The sequence below is a fragment of the Mus caroli genome, unplaced genomic scaffold, assembly GCF_978045245.1.
Source record: "Mus caroli unplaced genomic scaffold, Mus_caroli_1 scaffold_9, whole genome shotgun sequence".
NCBI lineage: Eukaryota > Metazoa > Chordata > Mammalia > Rodentia > Muridae > Mus > Mus caroli.
Window position 1 is genome coordinate 92,519,374 of NW_028227264.1, and position 21,021 is coordinate 92,540,394.

Below are 21,021 nucleotides of genomic sequence, written 5' to 3' on the forward strand. Positions count from 1 at the left end.
CAGTGCACACCCCTGGGCCTTATAATTAGAAAATGAATGTTTGCTAGAGAAGGGAAACTCACAACAACCATTTATTTGGTACCAATAAATAGAATATGCCTATGATACCTAGTTTGGCAGAAAGAGAACATTTTTCTTTTAAACAAGTACCCATAGGGCCAGTGAGATGGCTCAGTGGGTAAAGATACTTGCAGCCAAGCCTGACACCCTGAGTTCAATCCCCAGAAACCATAGTGTAGAGCAAGAGAACCAACCCCTGTAAGACATCATCAAGCCTCTACATATGCTCCGTGGTGCAGATTTCGTGTACACACACACACACACACACACACACTAATAAACATTTTTTAAAGTGGGTTTCACCTACAGAACAGCATCGAAGATTGATCTCTAGCCTCAACACACACAGGAGCACATATATAAGCATACATGCACATGTGCACACACACACACACACACACACACAAAATTTCAGAAAGTACTGAGCAAGCACCAACATTTTCTGGTCATTGTTTCCTAAACAATAGTATGCTATAGACATAATACAATGTGTTCAGTATTAAAAAGTAATCTGGAGACTGTAAGGTGTACAGCAGGCAGCAGGGTATGCCCGGGTTCTATTAAACACAGTGCAACCTTACACAAGAGGAGACACACCCATTGATGTTATTACCTGTGAGGGTCCCAGAGCTAAGCCACCAGGGATGCAGAGGGAAACTACCCAGAAATACTCGGTCTTGTAAGTTTCATTATAAGATTCTTCAGAGATCCAAAAGAGATGGCAGTGAGGAGAGTTAATAGCAACTGAGAGGGTAAGTGCTGCCAAAAATAATATCACAAAAAAAGAGCAGAATGCTGCATATTAAACATATGAGAAAATGAAAAGAGGCCCAGGGATATCGATTTGGTAAAGCTGCATGTTTTTTGTTTTGTATATTGTTAACCCCTCCCAATGTCAATGCAATTTTTCACAACTTAGTCTACAGTTTATCAATTAAATCAAAACAAATAGTCATTGGCTTCCTCTCTAGGAAAGCATTTTAAAGTCGTCCATGAAACATGGGAACCCAGAGAAAATGCTCCACAGTTGAATAAGGAGTGTAGCTCTCAAATAATAAGTATTGTGGTATTCTACACCTCGTTAGGAAAAAAACCATCACACGACTTATAGGCTAAGTGTCCCCCTAGGAGGTCCCACAGCAAAGGAACCTATCGTGCTTAATCTGAAGGCATCCGTGGCTGTTTGCCACGTCGTCTGCTCGTGAAGCACGGGGCCAGAATCACAGAGGACGCCCTATCCTCGATGCTCTGGAGGCTACCAATAAACAGATGAACGTCCGCTGCGTGTGTGAGGCTGCTCTATTTAGATCAGGACAGTAATGTTCACATACAGAAGTCATTCATATACTGTAAGAAAAGCAAATCACACAAGCCATGTAGCTGCTCACTTTCAGAATAAAGCCTACTGAGCACTCTCCCTGAGAGCCATCGGCCTTGATGCCTTGCAGTCAGGTAAGAACTCCTTCACCCTGCCAGAGGCACATACTGAGGGGAGCACCCCCACTCTTTAAATCAGCGACTCGGGACCCATTGAAACCAGCAGAGAGATTGGAGAGAGAGCTCAATGGTTAAGCATGCCCACTGAGCTCAATTCCCAGCACCTCCCTCCTCCAGTGATTCAGAACTGCAAAGCTCTAGCTCTGGGAGATATCACATGGTCTTCTGGTTTCTGCAGGCATTGTATTCATGTGTGCACACCCACACAGACACACACATCACATCAAGGCTGCCAAGTATCTATGTCACACTTTCATTTAGAGTTGGTATTGCCTGCTCTGGAGAACAAGCAAAGAGGGGAGACAGCTCTGTAGTGACCAACACACCCAGGAACAGAAATTCTTAAAGCGACACTCAAGAGAAAGCTCTACAATGAACCACTATTACATTTACAAATTTGATATTGAAAATAAGAATTCACATTTTTAACCATGCTTTCTAGAATAGATTGCAGTACCTTTAATATTGGAAGGATTTCTGGGACCCCTTTTGAAGTCCCAGGCAACTCGTCGGGCCCTTTCTTTGTAGATAAATCTGAAAAACAGAGGAAGTGAGGAAAAAGAAAAAGATGAGGAAGAAGAGAGAGAAAGACAGAAGAAGGAAAAACACAAAGGGAAATACAGAAGGACAAGGGGGAAGACAAAACGGAAATTCAGGAGTGAATCCAGACCATTAAGATAGTGCACTAAATTATCTTTTTTAATTATTTATTGATCTTAGATATTACTTATCACCAGAATTTGACAAAATATCAAAATGTTTCTTTTGTGTACTTAAAATTTTATTTATATAAAATAATCTTTTTAAAATATATATAAGAATTTTGATTCTCAACAAGATGGTATCAGATTGGTAATTGCTCATCCCTCTGTGTTCTTTTTTAAAAGACAATATTTTTTAGAGAATTATCTATATTTATGTATTTATTTTATGTATGTGAATGCACTGTAGCTGTCTTCAGACACACCAGAAGAGGGCAGCAGATCTTATTACAGATGGCTGTGAGTCACCATGTGGTTGCTGGGAATTGAACTCAGGACCTCTGGAAGAGCAGCCAGTGCTCTTAAACCGCTGAGCCATCTCTCCAGCCCCTGTGTTTCAAAGCCCATTTGAAAGAATGGCGGAGCCTGTGGACTAAGTCGGATGCCTAAGGATCCCAGTCTGAACTGGAGGAATGCAAACAAGCTCTGTAAGGCAACGCTACATGTCCTACTTTAAAATACTTGATAATTCCTACTGAACCACTTAGTTCATAAATAATTTCCAATATCGATGGCACCATCATAATAAAAGGTAAAATGTTATGTCCTGTTAAGCCTGGGATGAGCCAAGAGTGTAAGACCATCTTCCAAAAGTACCCAGTGCATGACACAATACAATTGAATAACAAATAGGCTTTTAAAGGTTCCGTCATTTGGGGTTTTTGCTTCTGGTAACAAGTGCTCTAGAAACAAGGACCCTAGCCTCTCAGCTGCAGAAAAGGTAGAAACTATTTTTTGACTCACAAGCTAAGACAATAATAAAATAGTAACGATCATGCAAGGAGCTTGGGAAAGGAAGTCACAGGACGTAGGAAGACAGGAATGTGAGCCAGGCATGGTGGTACAGGTCTGCAATCCCAACCCTTGGAAGGCCAGAGGCGAGAGGATCAACAGTTCAAGTCCAGCCTTTGCTACACAGTGAGTTCAAGGCTGACCTGGGGTAATAAGAGACATCATCTCACTAAAAAACAAAAGCTGCAAAAACAGGCACACAGCCTACTTCTCCGGCTGGATACGATTCTGAAGAGAGAAACGGGCAGCCATTTTACAGCCTTGAGGAACAGTACAGATAGCAAACCAGGAATTCGAGAGTAAGTATGGCAGCCTATCCCTTCGTCTCATGTCTCTATATCAGGCAGGGTGGGAAGAACCCAAGGACTTTTTCTTCACTCACTGAGTGTTTACTGAGAACGAATGAGGAAAACCAGGAAGGAGAAGGGAGAAAGGAGCAGAGAGGAATGAGGGTGGGCACAGAAGGGCGTATGGTAATTAGAAATGGGGAGGGGCATGCACAGATGAGGGAAAGGCGGAGCCTTGTCCACCCTCAAACTGTAGAGCATCTAACCTTTCCTTCAACCTACCTGATCTCTCTCACTGATGCCCGCCCACTAACTGCAGCCGTCCCGTGTTCTAACTCTCGCTTGCACCGTTGCATCTGTCTCTGCTCGCAGGCTCCTCCTGCATTTCATCCATCACTTACCTGCAGATTTTTTGAATTTTCTTTTCGGGTTTCCCAAAGACTCTAGTATTTCACTTAATCGTAACGTGATCTCCGCCACCATCACAATGTCCAGGTCGTCCAGTTTATAGCAATGTATCACCTCGCTTATCTGCCACAGGAGATAAACCCACTACAAGGAGGAAATGGAAATCATAATAAATTAAAAGTGTATCACATAAAGAGGCAACGTTTTCTAGTGTTAGTCTTCCATTGATCCTCCCCGATCACAGCAAACCATTCCACCGGCTTCTTTACTAATATAAACAACATAAAGTGACCTTCACAAAATAGTTAACAATAAATGCTTACAAAACCCCACAAATATTCACCTGCTTATGGTGGGCATGCCTGAAGCTACAATGGAAATTTTATGGTGTTATTTTTCTGGATCATCAAATACTTGAAATATTCTTGAAGTACAAAGTCAAGTAGGCAGGTTTTTCCGGCTCTGTTTTAGGTGCCTGGAAAGCGACTTTCATGCCTACGTCCCCAAAGCCTAGCAAGTAACCCAGCTAGGGCACAGCAGCACACATTCTGAGAAAGGCTTACTAAGCTCGACAAAAAATAACTTCTTACCACACACATCCGCAAAGGGCAGGAATTATGGGGTGGGTAACATGGAAGCCCTAGATTGGAAATGGGTACTCAACTTGAATTTAAAAAAAAATTAAAATTAAAATTAAAAAAAAAAACTCATGTGAACGAAAAATAAAAAGGAGTACTTTGTTAGTGCTGATCTTGTGAGAATATTTTGCGAAGTCGTTTTTGGATATGTTGAGCCGTTGAATTCCTAGCTTGCATCTCTGCCATAAAAGCTCTATTATGTCCACGACGATATCTTTATCCGGAAGAACACCCTAAAAGCACAAAGGAGCAGTGTGTGAATTACAAGCACAGAAGTGCGACCTGACCATAGCATTCAGCACATGTCCCTGGCAACGCTCCTCTAAGTGCTTCTCATGTCCGAGATCATTTGCCCCACACCTAATGAGTGCGCTGAGGGGAGTGTCTTCCCTTGCCATGGCCACTAACAGCTGAGCAAGACATACGCTTAGAGAACCCACGTGGTTTCCCCCACGGACCAGTGGCCTGGAAGTCCTAAGCTCTATAGTCCAGGGCTTGTCCCGGGCTCCCTGAGTCTCACCTAGCACTCTGGGACACTAGTTTGGCTCTCTCAAGTAATTTTTTTCAACCAAGTCTGTAAACCAAGAACTTCTCTCCAACTGGCCAAAGTATGCTTTTCGCTTTCTAAATATCTTGTATTAAAATAGTAAAAAACCAGATAAATAAAGGGTAGTGACAGGCGCAGGAAGACAGTGCAGAGAAAGTGGGGAGAGAATGCAGGGGGCAGGGATGGGGGGGAGCAGGGACAGCATGCAGAGGAGGGTGGAGAGAAAATGAGCATCAACACACAGCCCATTCTGGGCCAACCTCTTCTCTAGTTAGCTGGCTCTTTTCAGATAAAAGACTTGTTATAGCTGAACTGCGAGGTAAATGAAGTTTATGATTCAAATGAAGCAAGTGTGGAGCTCTCAGGAAGCTCTGAGACTTCATTTGGTTTGTGTTGCAGCTTCCTGAAGCACCGCCCACCTCCTGTCCCCTGGAACAGATACCAAACACTGGTAAATGTGTATGGACTTGGGTCAAGCTGAGCTGAACTAAGACATACAGTGTATTCGTTTTAAATATGTAAGCAAAAGGTTTTTACCCTTTTAAACCTTGGGTTTTTTTTCTTTTCTTTCCTTCCTTTCTTTCTTTCTTTCTTTTTTTTTTTTTTTTTTTTTTTTTTTTTTTTTTTTTTTGGTGAAGCTTGCTCACAAGTTTTCTACCTGTCTTTCAAAGTTAAATACATATCAGAGCCCACTGGTGCAGGCCTGTAATCCCGGCTATTTGCTGCTCAGGAGGTTGAGACAGTGGTCCTCATCCCCAAAGCCAGCCAATGATATCCTGTCTTAAAAAGTCCAAAGCGGCTGCAGAGGTAGCTCTGCAATAGGATACTTGCTTTGCTCTATGCAGCCATATGTTCTACCCTAGACACTGAGAGAGAGAAAAAAAAAAAACCTATCACAGATTCCAAAATATTCTAATAAATTCAGAAGAGACAGAGATACTTTAAGAGCAGAGCATTTTGAACCCCTCCTGTGTTCCATCTACCCAGGAAAATAGTAATGCAAAACCCTTATAATTACACTTTCCACTTTCCATATTCATAAACCCAAATTTCACATGAAATTCCATGAGAATTCCAGTATCATATACGAAAGCAATAAAAACGGATTAGGAGACCAACACTCAAAGCTGGCTTCCAGGGAAGCTCTGGGGAGCCTCATACCCTCTGTGGGCAGGGAGAGAAGAGGAAGAGAGAGGGAAGAGAGAAAATCGGGGAGGAAAGAAGGAAAGGGGAGGAGAGGAAGAAAGAGGAGGAGGGAAAGAAAGGAAGGAGAGATAGAGGAGAGAGAAAGAGAAAGGGAGAAATGAGAAAAAAGAAAGAGGAGAGAGAGAGGAGAGAGTTGGAGAGGGAGAGAAATAAGAGGGAGAGGTGGGGGGAGAGAGAGCTATCCCATGTCTCACTCCAGGCATGCCAATGAATGCCTGGGAGAAGGAAGCAGCAAGCCCCTGAGTTCCCAGGAGCCGGAGATACACAGGAAGTGCCTCTTTCCAAATCCACAGATGGAAGGTGGGGGCAGACCTGGGCCACTACACATGGGCCACTCCTAAATTCTGGTCATTGTGTGACAAGTGACAGTAAGCAAGCACTGTCTCCAGGGGCTGAAGAGCGCCACGGCTATATTTCACTAGACATATCCACTTTTCTTCAGAACCACTGCCTGGGTTCCCTCATTCTTAGACGGAAGACAGCTAGCCTGGGACTGCCTCCCGGAGGAACGAGTGGCCCCCACAGTGATGCCCATAAGAGGAAACTGAACATTTCAAGTTGTCAGTCAACACAGCGATGCATTATAATGAGTGAATGATTAATAACCCTAGGAGCAGATCCTGGTCCTGCAGTGTTTTGAACCTGGCCTTGAGGGAGGCCAGGCTATTTCCTTGGACATTGTTACAACTTATCTTAAAGAGCTACTTTACCTGGGTAGGGATACAGACACAGAAGTGAAGAATTGCTGCCAAGCTAAAAGTGTCTTCTGTGAATGTGGTCCTCACACAAGACTCTGCACATGAAAAGCAAAGAAAATGAGGGTGGGGCTATCAACTGAGAAGCACCAGGGACAGAGGACAGAAACCTCACAAAAATACCACAAATGATGTTGGCTCTGTTTACTGTGGCCATATTTATCCTGTCTGTACACTATTTAAAAATGTGTTCGTGTCAAAATGTATCCCAGTAAGTCAGTTAAAATGGACTGGTGTTTTTATGATCAGTTCACAATGCATACATCAGCTGTGTCCAAGGAGAAATGAAAGGCGCTGACAATATTCGAATGATCAGAAATGTGATGAGTGGAAAAATGAATAGAGGTGTTTGTTTATTTGGGTCCCAATGGAAGAAGAAAGTCTGTCACTAAGGGTACAAATGATTTGCTGCAATCAGGAGGCCAGGTGCTGCCTAAAGGACCGGGGAAAATATAGAAACCCAGAATGAAATACTTCTCAATGATAAAAGCAGATTAGATGTTCGAGTGTGAATACAGTGATGCTGAAACCCTTGAAGTCCTAGAACGGAAAATGCCGCCTGCTAGTGAGAAGGGGCAGAGCCAAACTTGCTCTTAGTTCATTCAGCCTTTGTCCCATCCCCCTTTGCCTTTTGCCCTTTGCCCTGCTGACCTGACACTTAACTGTAATGCTTACGTGGGACCTCTCTCTTATGTCGAAAGCATTTCCAGAAACGCATGCATGTTCTCACAAGGTCTAGAGACCTTGTGACACCTGACACCCAGCTATTTCTGACCTGCCATGTTCTAGACTCCACCACTCCCACTACTGCCCCTGTCAGTTGGTCAGCCTAGCCAGTCATTAGTCATAAGACACACTCACTAGTCCTTCTGCATTGGGCATGTCTTGTGTCACCTCACCAGAAAAGACTATGTTTTCTCACATAAGACTATTTTTTTAAGACTCCAGCTACTCACCATGACAAGCTATGTGTTTTAGATAATTTTGAATGGACTGTGTCTCCTTATCGGTTTCCAAAGGAAAGATCAAACCTCTGTTTCTCTTCACATTGATCAATGGTTCGACTGCAAGCAGAAGAATTAAATCTTTCTCTGCTTTCTTTGACTGGGGGCTGTCCTGCTTCTGCGGAAAGCAGATCCCACAGGTTAAATAGCAAGTTAGCGCCGTTATAACAAAACGGGGACACTAATGAAGAGCTTTGCATGTGTTACCTGGAGAAAGTGAATAAGTTGTCCAGCTAGGGATTCAAATAATCCCCATTCTTCGTAAGTAAAAGCCAGCTTTGCAAACCTCACAGCAGCACCCACGGAAAGAACATTCCTCTTTTCTACTACATGCTCCAGGAGACTCGTTTGGGGGAAATCAAGTTTTCCACTTGAACGAACATTTGAAACTAGAAAATGAGAGAGGAATGTTTGGATGGCATTCATTCAAGGAGACATGCGTTAGATATTCGCTGTCAGACACTGTCAGACTCTAGGAAGAGGAGACAGAAAAGGGTGCTGTCCCCAGCCTCACTGGCACTGAGGTTGCAGGCTGGTGGGACACATAAGAAACCTAAGCGAGGGCTGGAGAGGTGGCTCAGCGGTTAAGAGCACTGACTACTCTTCCAAAGGTCCTGAGTTCAAATCCCAGCAACCACATGGTGGCTCACAACCATGAGAGTAATGAGATCTGATGCCCTCTTCTGATGTGTCTGAAGACAGCTACAGTGTACTTAGATATAATAAAGAAATACAGTGCTGTGGAGACAAATAAGAAGGGTTATCAAAGGGTAGGTCTGAGGGAGGACTTTCCCTGAGGCCACTCAGAAAAACAACCATGGCATGCTACAGAGATGGTCAGAAGTTAAGAACATTTGCTGCTCTTGCAGAGAACCCAGGTTTGGTTGCCAGCACCCACATGGCAGCTTACAACTGTCTGCAATTCAAGTTCCAGGGAATCCAATGGCTTCTTCTGGCCTCTGTAGACACCGGGGCACAAGACGCCAGGCAGACATATGGTGCACATACATGCATTCAGGCAAAACACCCATACACAGAAAACAAAAATAAATCTTTTTTTTTTCTTTTTAGATAAAGGAGTAAGGACTATAAGAAACTGGCCAAGAGTCAATTAGCCGAATCGGAAGCCTGATGTTAGGAACAAGGAAATGTGTCCAGCTAGTGACTCACATAATCCCCAGTAGCTATATCCACAGCAGACGGCAGCATCAGCTATGAGCTGAGAAGCATCATCTAACATGGGAAGGCAGAGGGAGAAAAGGCTGCCAAGGAGAGCTTTCAGTGAAAAGAGGAGTCATCAGTAGCAGGTACTACAGACCCTACAGAAGAGTGTGGGGGGAAGCACTGAGTGAGCTTCTCTGAGCAGAAAGGAGATGGGGTTTTTCAGTAGGGTAGTAAGAACAGAGGCTGCCTTGTGTATATAATAGAAGGAAAGACTTGGGAGCAGTACACATAGGCAACTCCCATGGCATGTCTGACCATCTCGGTGACATCCAGGAAGAAAATGAGAGAGGATCTGGGATAAAGGGACTGCTTAGAAGAACTTGACGGAAAGGCATGAAGAAGTGGGGACATTCTCCTCCCATTTAAATTAAAACAGGGTACGTGCCAATGGGTTAAGTTTTAGAATCTGAGTGAATGAGATCAAAAGAATTCTCACTTGACAGGTTTGTTTGGTTTTTTTTTTAATTGAAAACAAAATATTCTGATCCCCTCCTCCCAGTTTCTCTCAGAACCTTTCTTTATGAAGACATGGGGCCAAAGTATGGGATCAGAGACTCACTGCCTTCAGGAGGACAGACAGACAGACAGACAGACACACACACACACACACACACACACACACACACACACACGCATGCACGCACGCACTCACGCACGCGCACGCGCGGTATAAACTTATATAAGCTCCGCTCTTTGGGTTAATGTTTTTGAGACGGGTGGGTGGCCCCATACCTCAACTGGGGGACTGTCTAACCTCTGAATATAGTCTCTACAGGTTCTCTCTCCCCTTTGTTGGGTATTTCAGCTAATGTCATCATCCCCGTTGGGTCCTGGGAGCCTCTTGCTTTCCTGGCATCTGAGACTTTCTGGTGGCTACCCCCAGTTCCCCATACCCCACAGTTACACAACTGTTCAATTTCCTGATCTTCTGTACATCTCCCCTGTCTCCTCCCACAGAGACTGAAGGAAAGGCCATCCAGAGACTGCCCCACCTGGGGATCCATCCCACATGCAGACACCAAACCCAGACACTATTTCTGATGCCAAGAAGTGCTTGCTGGCAGGAACCTGATTTAGCTATCCCCTGAGAGGCTCTGTCAGAGCCTGACAAATACAGGTGTGGATGTTCGAAGCCAACCATCAAACTGAGCGTGGGAACCCCAGTGGAGGAGTAAAGGGAATGAAAGAGCTGAAGGAGCTTGCAGCCCTATAAGAACAACCAGCCACACACACACACACACACACACACACACACACACACACACACACATCGAGCTCCCAGAGACTAAACCACCAACCAAAGAGTACACATGAAGGGACCTATGGCTCCAGCTGCATACGTAGCAGAGGATGACCTTATGTGGTATCAGTGGGAGGAGAGGCCTTTGTTCCTGTGAAGGCTGGATGCCCCAATGTAGGGGAATTCCAGTCTCAGAGCGGGGAGGTAGGAGTAGGTGGGTATGTGGGGAAGCACCCTCATAGAAGCAGGGGGTAGGGAGTTTGTGGAAGGGAAACCAGGAAGGGGAATAACATGAAATGTAAATAAATAAAATAACCAACAAAAAAAAGTCAGCTTAAAAAAAAAAAAAAAAAACTTGGGCCGGTGAGATGGCTCAGTAGTTAAGAGCACCAACTGCTCTTCTAAAGGTCCTGAGTTCAAATCCCAACAACCACATGGTAGCTCACAACCATCTGAAATGGGATCTGACACCCTCTTCTGGAGTGTGCTTACATATAATAAATAAATCTTTAAAAAAAAAACTTACACAAGCAAACACCTGGCTTCCCATGTCTCCTAGGCAGACCTTAGAGCCAGATCTGCTGGCTGCTGCAAGGCCATTGTTGGTGGGATTGCAAGCTTGTACAACCACTCTGGAAATCAGTCTGGCAGTTCCTTAGAAAATTGGACATAGTACTACCGGAGGATCCAGCAATACCTCTCCTGGGCATATATCCAGAAGATGTCCCAACCGGTAAGAAGGACACATGCTCCACTATGTTCATAGCAGCCTTATTTATAATAGCCAGAAGCTGGAAAGAACCCAGATGCCCCTCAACAGAGGAATGGATACAGAAAATGTGGTACATTTACACAATGGAGTACTACTCAGCTATTAAAAAGAATGAATTTATGAAATTCCTAGGCAAATGATTGGACCTGGAGGGCATCATCCTGAGCGAGGTAACACAATCACAAAGGAACTCACACAATATGTACTCACTGATAAGTGGATATTAGCCCAAAACTTAGGATACCCAAGATATAAGATACAATTTGCTAAAAGCATGAAACTTAAGAAGAATGAAGACCAAAGTGTGGACACTGTGCCCCTTCTTAGAATTGGGAACAAAACACCCATGGAAGGAGTTACAGAGACAAAGTTTGGAGCTGTGACGAAAGGGTGGACCATCTAGAGACTGCCATATCTAGGGATCCACCCCATAATCAGCTTCCAAACGCTGACACCATTGCATACACTAGCAAGATTTTGCTGAAAGGACCCAGATATAGCTGTCTCTTGTGAAACTATGCCGGGGCCTGGCAAACACAGAAGTGGATGCTCACAGTCAGCTATTGGATGGATCACAGGGCTCCCAATGGAGGAGCTAGAGAAAGTATCCAAGGAGCTAAAGGGATCTGCAACCCTATAGGTGGAACAACATTATGAACTAACCAGTACCCCAGAGCTCTTGACTCTAGGTGCATATGTATCAAAAGATGGCCTAGTCGGCCACCACCGGAATGAGAGGCCCATTGGACTTGCAAACTTTATATGCCCCAGTACAGGGGAATGCCAGGGCCAAAAAAATGGGAATGGGTGGGTAGGGAAGTGGGGAGGAGGGTATGGGGGACTTTTGGGATAGCAATGGAAATTTAATTGAGGAAAATATGTAATAAAAATATTAAAAATTAAAAAAAAAAACTTACACAAGCAAACACCTGGCTTCCCATGTTTCCTAGGCAGACCTTAGAGCCAGATCTGCTGGCTGCCGCAAGGCCATAGAAGGTAAGTTCAAGTTCATATGGAAAGAAAATTCAATATGCAAGTATTTTTAAGAAAACCCACAATGCAAGCATCCTTTATCATAGGAAGCAGAAAAGTAGATCAGAGGACTCAAGTAGGAATGTTCTCTCAGAAGCAAGAGGACCTCAGAAGCATGAAGCAAGAATCCAGTGCCTAGAGAACGGAACTAGCGGGAACCGCATCCCAAGTCTACCAGTGGCAAGACTACGCGCTCGCTTGGTGGGTGACAAAACACAGACAGAAAAAACAAAACGCATATGAGTGGCCTGGAAACTCACATTGAAGAGCCTTCTCAGAAGTCCTAAGAAAAGAACGAAAACGAGGAAAGAAAAAATAGTGAGATGGGACTTAGTGGTGAATGTTAAAACGTTGACATTCATTTAGTTATGTATCTTAGGGAAAGAGGTAGACACAGAGAGGAAAGGGAAGCATAATGGGAAATGGATTTTTGGTTGGTTGGTTGGTTGGTTGGTTGGTTGGTTGGTTGGTTGGTTGGTTGGGTTGGTGTGGTTTTTATGCAAGAGCTCAAAATGCCTCCTGCTTCACTGGACCCAGTGTGATGAGACATAAAAATAACAACACGAGTATGAACGCTATGATCTATAAAAACAATGAGATGTAACAAACATTGAACTTACACACACAGAAGCCCTCTCTCTAAGACATGAAGATACACTGTGCAGATGTTAAAATAAACAATCTTTACACATGAGATGGATTTATATCCATTGTCTAGATGCTTCAGAGTCCTTGATGCTTAGACCTGAATATAAAGAAATAAGTTTGGATACAAGCAACGAACACTGGCAGGTAACCATGACAAGCAGACAGTGATAAAACTGCTGACTGCCTTACAAGAAGAGCACACAAAGGGCACGGAGAAGGCAAAGATTTCTTTCTTTTCTTTTTTAAAAGATTTTATTTATTTGTAAATACAAGTACACTGTGGCTGTCTTCAGACAGGCCAGGAAAGAGTAGCGGATCTCATTAGGGATGGTTGTGAGCCACCATGTGGTTGCTAGGAATTGAACTCAAGACTTTTGAAAGAACAGGTAGTGCTCTTAACCACTAAGCTATCTCTCCAACCTGCAAAGATTTCTTACATATGGCAAGAAAGGATCGACTCTAAGGGATGTATTGGCCAACTGGATGACATTAAAATTTAAGAATGTTTGGAGGCTGCTCAGAAGTTACAAGTACTGGCTGCTCCTCCTGAGAACCCAGGCTTGATTTCCAGACCCCACAAAGAACCAAAAGTTAAGGTCATCTGTCATTCTAGTTCCAGGGGATCAGATACCCTCTTCTGGCCTCCACCGGCACCAAGCACACAAGGCGGTACACATACATAAAGGAAGGCAAAAGACTCAGATGCACAAAATAAAAGTAAAATTAAGAACTTCTGTCACAAAAGATACAAATGAGAGAATGAAGAGAGCAGCTGCAAAGATGACTGGCCCGGAAGAGTGCTCTCCGTGCACATAAGAGCTCAGTTTATCCGTGTGAAAGGCCAGGCATGGCAGCATATGCCTGTTATCAAGGAAACAGACAGGAACAGCCCTGGATTGCCTGGCCAGTTAGAGGTAGTCAGTCTAACAAAACCAGTGACCCTGATTCAAAGAAAAAAAAAGTGATTGCAGGAGAGAGGGGATGAAGGGAGGGAGAAAGAGATAATTCACACACATGCACACACACACGCACACGCACACGCGCGCGCGCACACACACACACAGAGACTATCCCAATGGACAAAAACTAAAATGCTTAACAAATCAAGAATTAAAGAAACTGTCTTCATCTGAAAAAAAAAGCCATAAAAATCCCTTTAGTCAGTGTCTGAACTAATGGTAAAACATTAAAGGTTTTCCATCTACTGTCAAATTGGGACAAAGAGGTCAGAAGTCAGCCATCGGCACACGTTTCTCATCATTCTAGTCAGTGCAATAAATCAAGAAATGAAAAAAAAAAGAATTTAAGAGACTAAAACCTGAAAAGGGAAAAAATTGTAACTGTCATTATCAAAGATTATTATTATTATTTAGAAAATCAAAAACAAATCTACAAATAAATTATTTATAATCATGGTCACTGGATTCAAGGTCAATCTGTAGATTGAATACCAATTTCTATCATTCAGAAGGTGTTCAATACCGGTGTCTACAATAAAATATCAACATTGTATTTACGTATCAAAAGTTCTTTTCCAGCCATAAACAGCTCCGACACCACATCACGCAGCTCCATTTCGTCAGTAACCAGCGGTCCAGTCTGCAGGATTCGCCTGTTTGAGTCAGAGAGGGCTTCCAAGACAGCCAGAAACCGCGATGAGGTGCTGTCAAGTAGCTCATCCAGCAGCCGTTCGGTGACCGTCCGTGGCCAAGGCAACTAGAGCAGGCAGGAGAGAAAACCAGAGCAGCTAGAGGCAATGAGTATGGATGTATGGATGGATGGGTGGGTGGGTGAATGGATGGATAGATAGATAGATAGATAGATAGATAGATAGATAGATAGATAGATAGATAGATAGATAGATAGATGATTAGATAGATGATTAGATAGATGGATAGATAGATAGATAGATAGATAGATAGATAGATAGATAGATAGATAGATAGATGACTACATAGATGATAGATAGATAGATAGATAGATAGATAGATAGATAGATGATTAGATAGATGATTAGATAGATGATAGATAGATAGATGACTACATAGATGATAGATAGATAGATAGATAGATAGATAGATAGATAGATGACTACATAGATGATAGATAGATAGATAGATGACTACATAGATGATAGATAGATAGATAGATAGATAGATAGATAGATAGATAGATAGATAGATAGATAGATAGATAGATAGATGTGGGTGCTGGGAATTGAATCCCTGGTTCTCTGGAAGAACAGCCAGTGCTCTTAATCACTATGCAGTGGACGTTTGGTGCTGTGAGAAGACTTTCATTGCTGCCGGCTGGGGCGCGTGACTCTGAGCCCTGAATCCCTCCTGTATAGTGAAAAAGCACCTCAGCAGGTAGTTTCCAAGCTCGCCTCAGGTTCTGAGACTCTGTTGCTTTTCTGTGAGAACCAGCTTACCAACAACAACAACTGCTCTTGCCTTCATTTCCAGACCCTGCATAGCCACTCACAGAGAAGAGCTAGCTGACACCACTGAGAACGGTCAGGGATGGCTTCAGGGAAGAAAGAGAACTGAACGCAGAGGACACTGAGCTCAGAGAGGCTACAGGGAAGTGTAAAGATGGAAGGGGAGACGGAAGGACAGGATGGGAGGCAAAGATTGAACTCCACAAAGAGTATCTGACTCACTCCCCCTAGACAGTGCTCAGTGCTGAGGTTGGGAGGGGCCATGTGACCAGTGAAGACACTGGAGAAATGTGACACTGGAGTACTTCCATGCCAGGCATTGTGGCTTCTCCAAGCTCTCCGTCATCCCTGCCAGCAGAGAAGCCATGCATTGTCTAAATAAATTAGAGCTTCTACCAGGCCTAGCCCTGAACAGCTATTTAGCAGGCCTCCTGACAACTCTGCTGGCCCTAAAGTGCAATGGGAAATTATTTTTTAAGTCTTCTGAGATGTGAGGGTCGTTTGTCACTATAGTATAGTCTACTCCCGATGGTGAACCTAAAGCTAATGAGAAACCCTCAAAGCTGCTGTCAGGTGCCCGGAGGCAAGGGTCTGCGCAGGCCAACTCCAAGGACTGTCCATTTGCAAGGGGCTTTTATGCAAACCTTTTCCAAGCTCATCTTCAGCAACACACCCATTAACGCTGCAAAACTGGGATAGTGGGAGGCCCCCAAAAGAGAAGGGGGTGCTGGGAGGCTGTAGCTCAGTTAGGAAGCCATTCCATGGCTCTAAAGTCAGGGACAGGCTTGAACGGATCCAAAGGAAGAAGCCATACACATTGGAACAAGACATACAAGAGGGTGCTGAGAAGGGGAGCCTTGGAGACTCACACTTTGAGCTTCCTTTAGGTTGAGTCTTAGCTTCGGTCTTAACACATTTTTGTTTTTTCTTCGAGACTCGAATACTCCTCTTTTGAAGATCATCACGGCCATCTGTCCCCACAAGAAGAATCATATATAAGAAGTGACAACGGGACGCACGCCTCGGTCACTAAGATTGAGCGCTCAGTCAATAGTGCTGCGTGGTAGATGTCTTCCATTTCATGAAATGTTCATACCTTTATCGTGGCCTCTCTGTAATATTTTCGGGAGGTTTCCAGAGACGATGAGGAGCTCATTAATTCCAGCTGCCTTAACTCATCAATTTTAGCTAGCGCACGCCGAGCAAATGCCTGTGTTGCAATTAAAACAAATTTAATTCACAATAAGTTGGAGAAGAGTGATTAAAAATGTATAAGAATGGTATGTTTTGATGTCTGAGGCATTTGATTTAATCGGAACTAAACTGCAGGCTGCTGTTGACTTTTTACAACACGGTAGCTTTCCAATCTATCATTTCCTATGAGCACCATTAAGCTCTATAAATCTAAAGTTAATAAACATCCTGACACATTAACTTTATGAATTATAGAATGTTTAGAGGAAAGCCAAAATATAGATTAAGCAGACCTTTGTACTGAGTACGGCTCCTGGAACAATGCACACAAACCTACTCACACTCGAATGCACATGCACACAACGTATACCATACTGAGATGGTCTTCACGAATTTCAACTTTTCTAGTATAACACGTGATATATTCTCTACAGATGCTCAAACGATGACCACTACAGGGTGAGGTCTCTGAAAGGCCTTATTCATTTTCAAGTCTCCAGTATCTACACGCAGGAAATCCTGAAGAACCTGATGGAGAGGCTGGGAGAAGATGGGGTTAGCTCCTGGAACCACCTTACCACCACGATGATTCTCTAGAAATAACAACAAGGGTCTGGATGACCCCTGGAGAGGAGGAGAGTAGCAAAGAATTACATCATCGGTGGCTCCAGGGTACAACAGATTGCACATCGGACTTCCAAATTTTCATGTTGTTGATTTTGCCAATTTTTTTTAAATACTCCTAGATTTTCACAAAGAAAGTTCCAGGCCAGCTACAATATTAGAATTAATGAATGTATAAGTTCTCTGGGAAGCAAGAACCCCACAGGAATCAAAAGGTCAAAACCACCCTGTTCTGTGTCTCCTATCACTTCAGGAGCTGTGTAGCAAACTAAGCCTTCCCTGGCACACGCAAGTGAAACAGGCATACGTGGTAAGCAATTTCTAGAATTCTCCTGAGCTGTAGAAATAGCCCAGCAGGGTATGCATTCGTCTGCTCCCTTAGCTAGGGACTGCTAACACCTAGCAGATCAGAATTAATCCAGGCAGGATAAAAACAAATGGAAGAAAATATCAGTGACCAAATTATGTACATCAGTTTGGGGACAGAACAGAAGCAGATCCGAGCATGGCTGTAAAAGCTGTGTTCTGCACGGGGCTCCCAGCCAATGGGCTAAGGGGATGCTGACACCCAAGCTATAGTCTTCGTACCAGGCTGTGCATCCTGGGTAAGGGTTTTGTCGGCCTAAAGAAAGAGATATGCTTTTCTAATTTTCACCAAGGCTACATTTGCTGACAAGTGGGAACCATGTACCATAGGGAGAATATTCGTTTAAAATTATACTGAGATTCCATGCCAGCCAATGGGAGCCCCTGCTGCCTTGTTACTTGTCAAGTATTTGGTCTAAAAGATGTACCCCCAAAATGGGGGAAACAAATATAACAAATCAGGCTGAAGGCAGAGAAGGATCGAGATAAACATATAATAGGTGCAGCGGAGTCTAAAACTGAGCAGGGAAGGAAGGAGCTTCCATGTGAAAGCAAACGGAGGGAAGGAAGATGCTGGAAGCTGAGTAGAAGAGGGCAGCAAGGGCTAGGGAGATGGGTCCATGGGTATAGTGCTGGCTACACAAGCATGGGTGTTAGCATTCTGTCTAAACTCCACCCCACAGTTTCCTGGCAATAGCCAGGTAGGCCTGACCCACTATGAAGGAGGCTGCTTGCCCCCACCCTTGCCTCTTGCTCTCTTGATCTCCCCCTCCCCATCCCCTTCCCTCTCTCCACGTGGTCATGGCAGCCCCCCCCCCTTTCTCTCTCTGCCATTCTTTGCCTCTACTACCCTCCTAACTCCTCTCCCCATGCCCTGAATAGACTCAATTCTATACTATACCATCTTGTGGCTGGTCCCTCAGGGGGAAGGGATGCCTCGGCATGGGCCAGCTGAGACATCCCCCTCCCCCATACCTCACCACACCCCAATAGAACATATCCTTATATCTCTTTATCTTTTTATAAATACATCAGTGGGGACCTGAGTTTGGATCCCCAGACCCCAGGTAAAGCCAGGCACAGTGGCTCACATCTGTAATCTTAGTGTTGCTATGGCAATATGGGAGGCTGAGACAGACAAGTCTCTGGAACCTTGTCAACCAACCAGCATGGAGTAAGCAACAGAAGACAAGAGATGCTCTCTGAAACAAAGTGAAAAGGGAGGGCCAAGACCTTGCCAAAGGTTGTCCTCTGACCTCCACATGTAGTCACACACACATACCACACAAAAGAATAAGGAATAAAAAGAGCAAAGAAAGTCCAAACTGGCAGTGCAAGAGTCAAGGAGAGGGCGCACACGCAACATAGAGAAAAAACGCCACAAAACCGACAAAACGGAATAGCCAAGAAGAAAATGTCTTCAGATAAAGCCAGGAGTTTCTTGGCTTTGCTTCTTTCCAGTTCTTTGGCTGGTCTGTTGCCTTGAGACATCTAACAGAGAAAGGGTTTAATAAGCTGTACTTCAAATGCTGAAGCCATCCACCTTAGAGAGCCACATACCTCCCCGTGGATGCCATCCTGGCAGTCATAGTGGCACTGGCAGACGGCAGTGTAGAGAGTGGCTCTCCATGTCAGGTACCTGATGGACAGGAGCGGGACAGAGGACTCCATGCACATGCTGGCCCACAGCAGGAACTCCAAGGCCTGGGAAGTAGAGAGCACAACTGAATGGGTTCTCATCTCTTACACCAGCCATAGTGATATTACTCAACACCATCAACGTCCACGCTTTGAGCTCAGGTTATTGGCTATTCCGATCGATGACCATAAACAAACAAACAAACAAACAAAAGGCCAGCTAGTCCTTAGAATATGCTTGTCTCCAGCTTCTCTGTGCAGGGATTATAGGAATAATTCTATATAGAATCCGTGCCTGGCTTCTTTATAAACGTGGGTTCAGGAAATCAATGATTGTAAAGCAAGCACTTACCAAGAGCCCATCTCCCTGCCCCCTGGATTTTTGTTTTTAATTTGAGAGAGCCCCAAATCTCAGAGTAGCTGTTATAGAGCCTTTATTGTTCTAGAATAGTTCCTTAAGAGGCCTATGAGCTGAGCTCATTTTCTGCAATATTCTTCAAGTGTAAACTCTGGTCTAGGAGCAACTCAAAGTTGCTAGCTGGTCTGTGGAAGCGGTGTGTTGTTTTTGGTTTAGGAGGAGCAGGAAAATGGAAAAGGCTGGAACAGTCAGACTGAAATAAATTTAGGCTGCATTCCCATCTCAGTGTCTCTCTAGACCTCAATCGTCTCATCTGTACAAGGGGTACTTTAATACAGCCCAGCCATGCTGCTCTGGAGCAAGAACCAGTGTGAATGATGGGCTGGGGTAGTGTTCAGTACTCTGTTAAGTACTTGTCATAGTCAGGGTTCCGGCTGGGGTAGTGTTCAGTACTCTGTTAAGTATTTGTCGTAGTCAGGGCTCCTATTGCTAGGATCAGACACCATGACCTAAAGCGAGGTGGGGAAGAAAGGGTTTCTTTGGCTTGCCCTTCCACATTGTAGTCCATCACTGAAAGAAGTCAACTCAAGCAGGCCAGGAACCTGGAGGCAGGAGCCGATGCCGAGGCCACAGAGAGGTGCTACTTACTGGCTTGCTCTCCACAACTTGATCAGCCTGCTTTCTTATAGAACCCTGGACCACTAACCCAGGGTGGCCTCATCCACAATGTCTGCACCACCCCCACCCCCATATCAATCGCTAATTAAGAAAATGCCTTAGAGGCTTGCCTACAGCCCAGTCCTATGGAGACTTTTTCTCAATTGAGATTTCCTCCTCTCCTTCGACTCTAGCTTGTGTCAAGGTGACATAAAACTACTCGGCAAAATGCTCCGGAAATGGCAACAGCAGAGCCCAGCATAGGAAAGCTGACCAGCGTCCTGGATCCTCAAGTCACGACAACTTTGGACAGCAGAGCAAAACGTCTCTGCCAGTGAGAAAATGTGGCTTCAATAAGTAAAGAATAATTTCTTCAGTGGATCAATGACCAGCCTTGAAAGGGGACTGCATCCAAAAGGCCCCATGGCTTTGTGGATGGAGCAAACCCATCAGGTTCATGTGGTATTAATAGTGAAAACTGAGAAAGACAGAAGTATAGCAGCCCTATTTATAATAGCCAGAAGCTGGAAAGAACCCAGATGTCCCTCAACAGAGGAATGGATACAGAAATTATGGTACATTTACACAATGGAGTACTACTCAGCTATTAAAAAGAATGAATTTATGAAATTCCTAGCCAAATGGATGGACCTGGAGGGCATCATCTTGAGTGAGGTAACACAATCACAAAGGAACTCACACAATATGTATTCACTGATAAGTGGATATTAGCCCAAAACTTAGGATACCCAAGATATAAGATACAATTTGCTAAACGCATGAAACTCAAGAAGAATGAAGACCAAAATGTGGACACTGTGCCCCTTCTTAGAATTGGGAACAAAACACCCAGGGAAGGAGTTACAGAGACAA

General features: G+C 44.1%; 1 protein-coding gene across 1 annotated transcript in view; it reads right to left on the reverse strand.

The window, feature by feature from the left end:
- Cfap54 (cilia and flagella associated protein 54) overlaps nt 1–21,021 on the reverse strand; it is a 284,591-nt gene that overhangs the window by 236,785 nt on the left and 26,785 nt on the right. Inside the window, exons 6-15 of the mRNA XM_021174289.3 lie at nt 19,056–19,199; nt 16,408–16,521; nt 16,181–16,282; nt 14,389–14,587; nt 8,163–8,344; nt 7,908–8,073; nt 6,907–6,989; nt 4,542–4,676; nt 3,799–3,949; nt 2,015–2,091 (exon numbers count right to left, since the gene is read on the reverse strand). Coding sequence (XP_021029948.1) covers nt 2,015–2,091; nt 3,799–3,949; nt 4,542–4,676; nt 6,907–6,989; nt 7,908–8,073; nt 8,163–8,344; nt 14,389–14,587; nt 16,181–16,282; nt 16,408–16,521; nt 19,056–19,199 — 1,353 coding nt within the window. The remainder of the gene's footprint in view (nt 1–2,014; nt 2,092–3,798; nt 3,950–4,541; nt 4,677–6,906; nt 6,990–7,907; nt 8,074–8,162; nt 8,345–14,388; nt 14,588–16,180; nt 16,283–16,407; nt 16,522–19,055; nt 19,200–21,021) is intronic.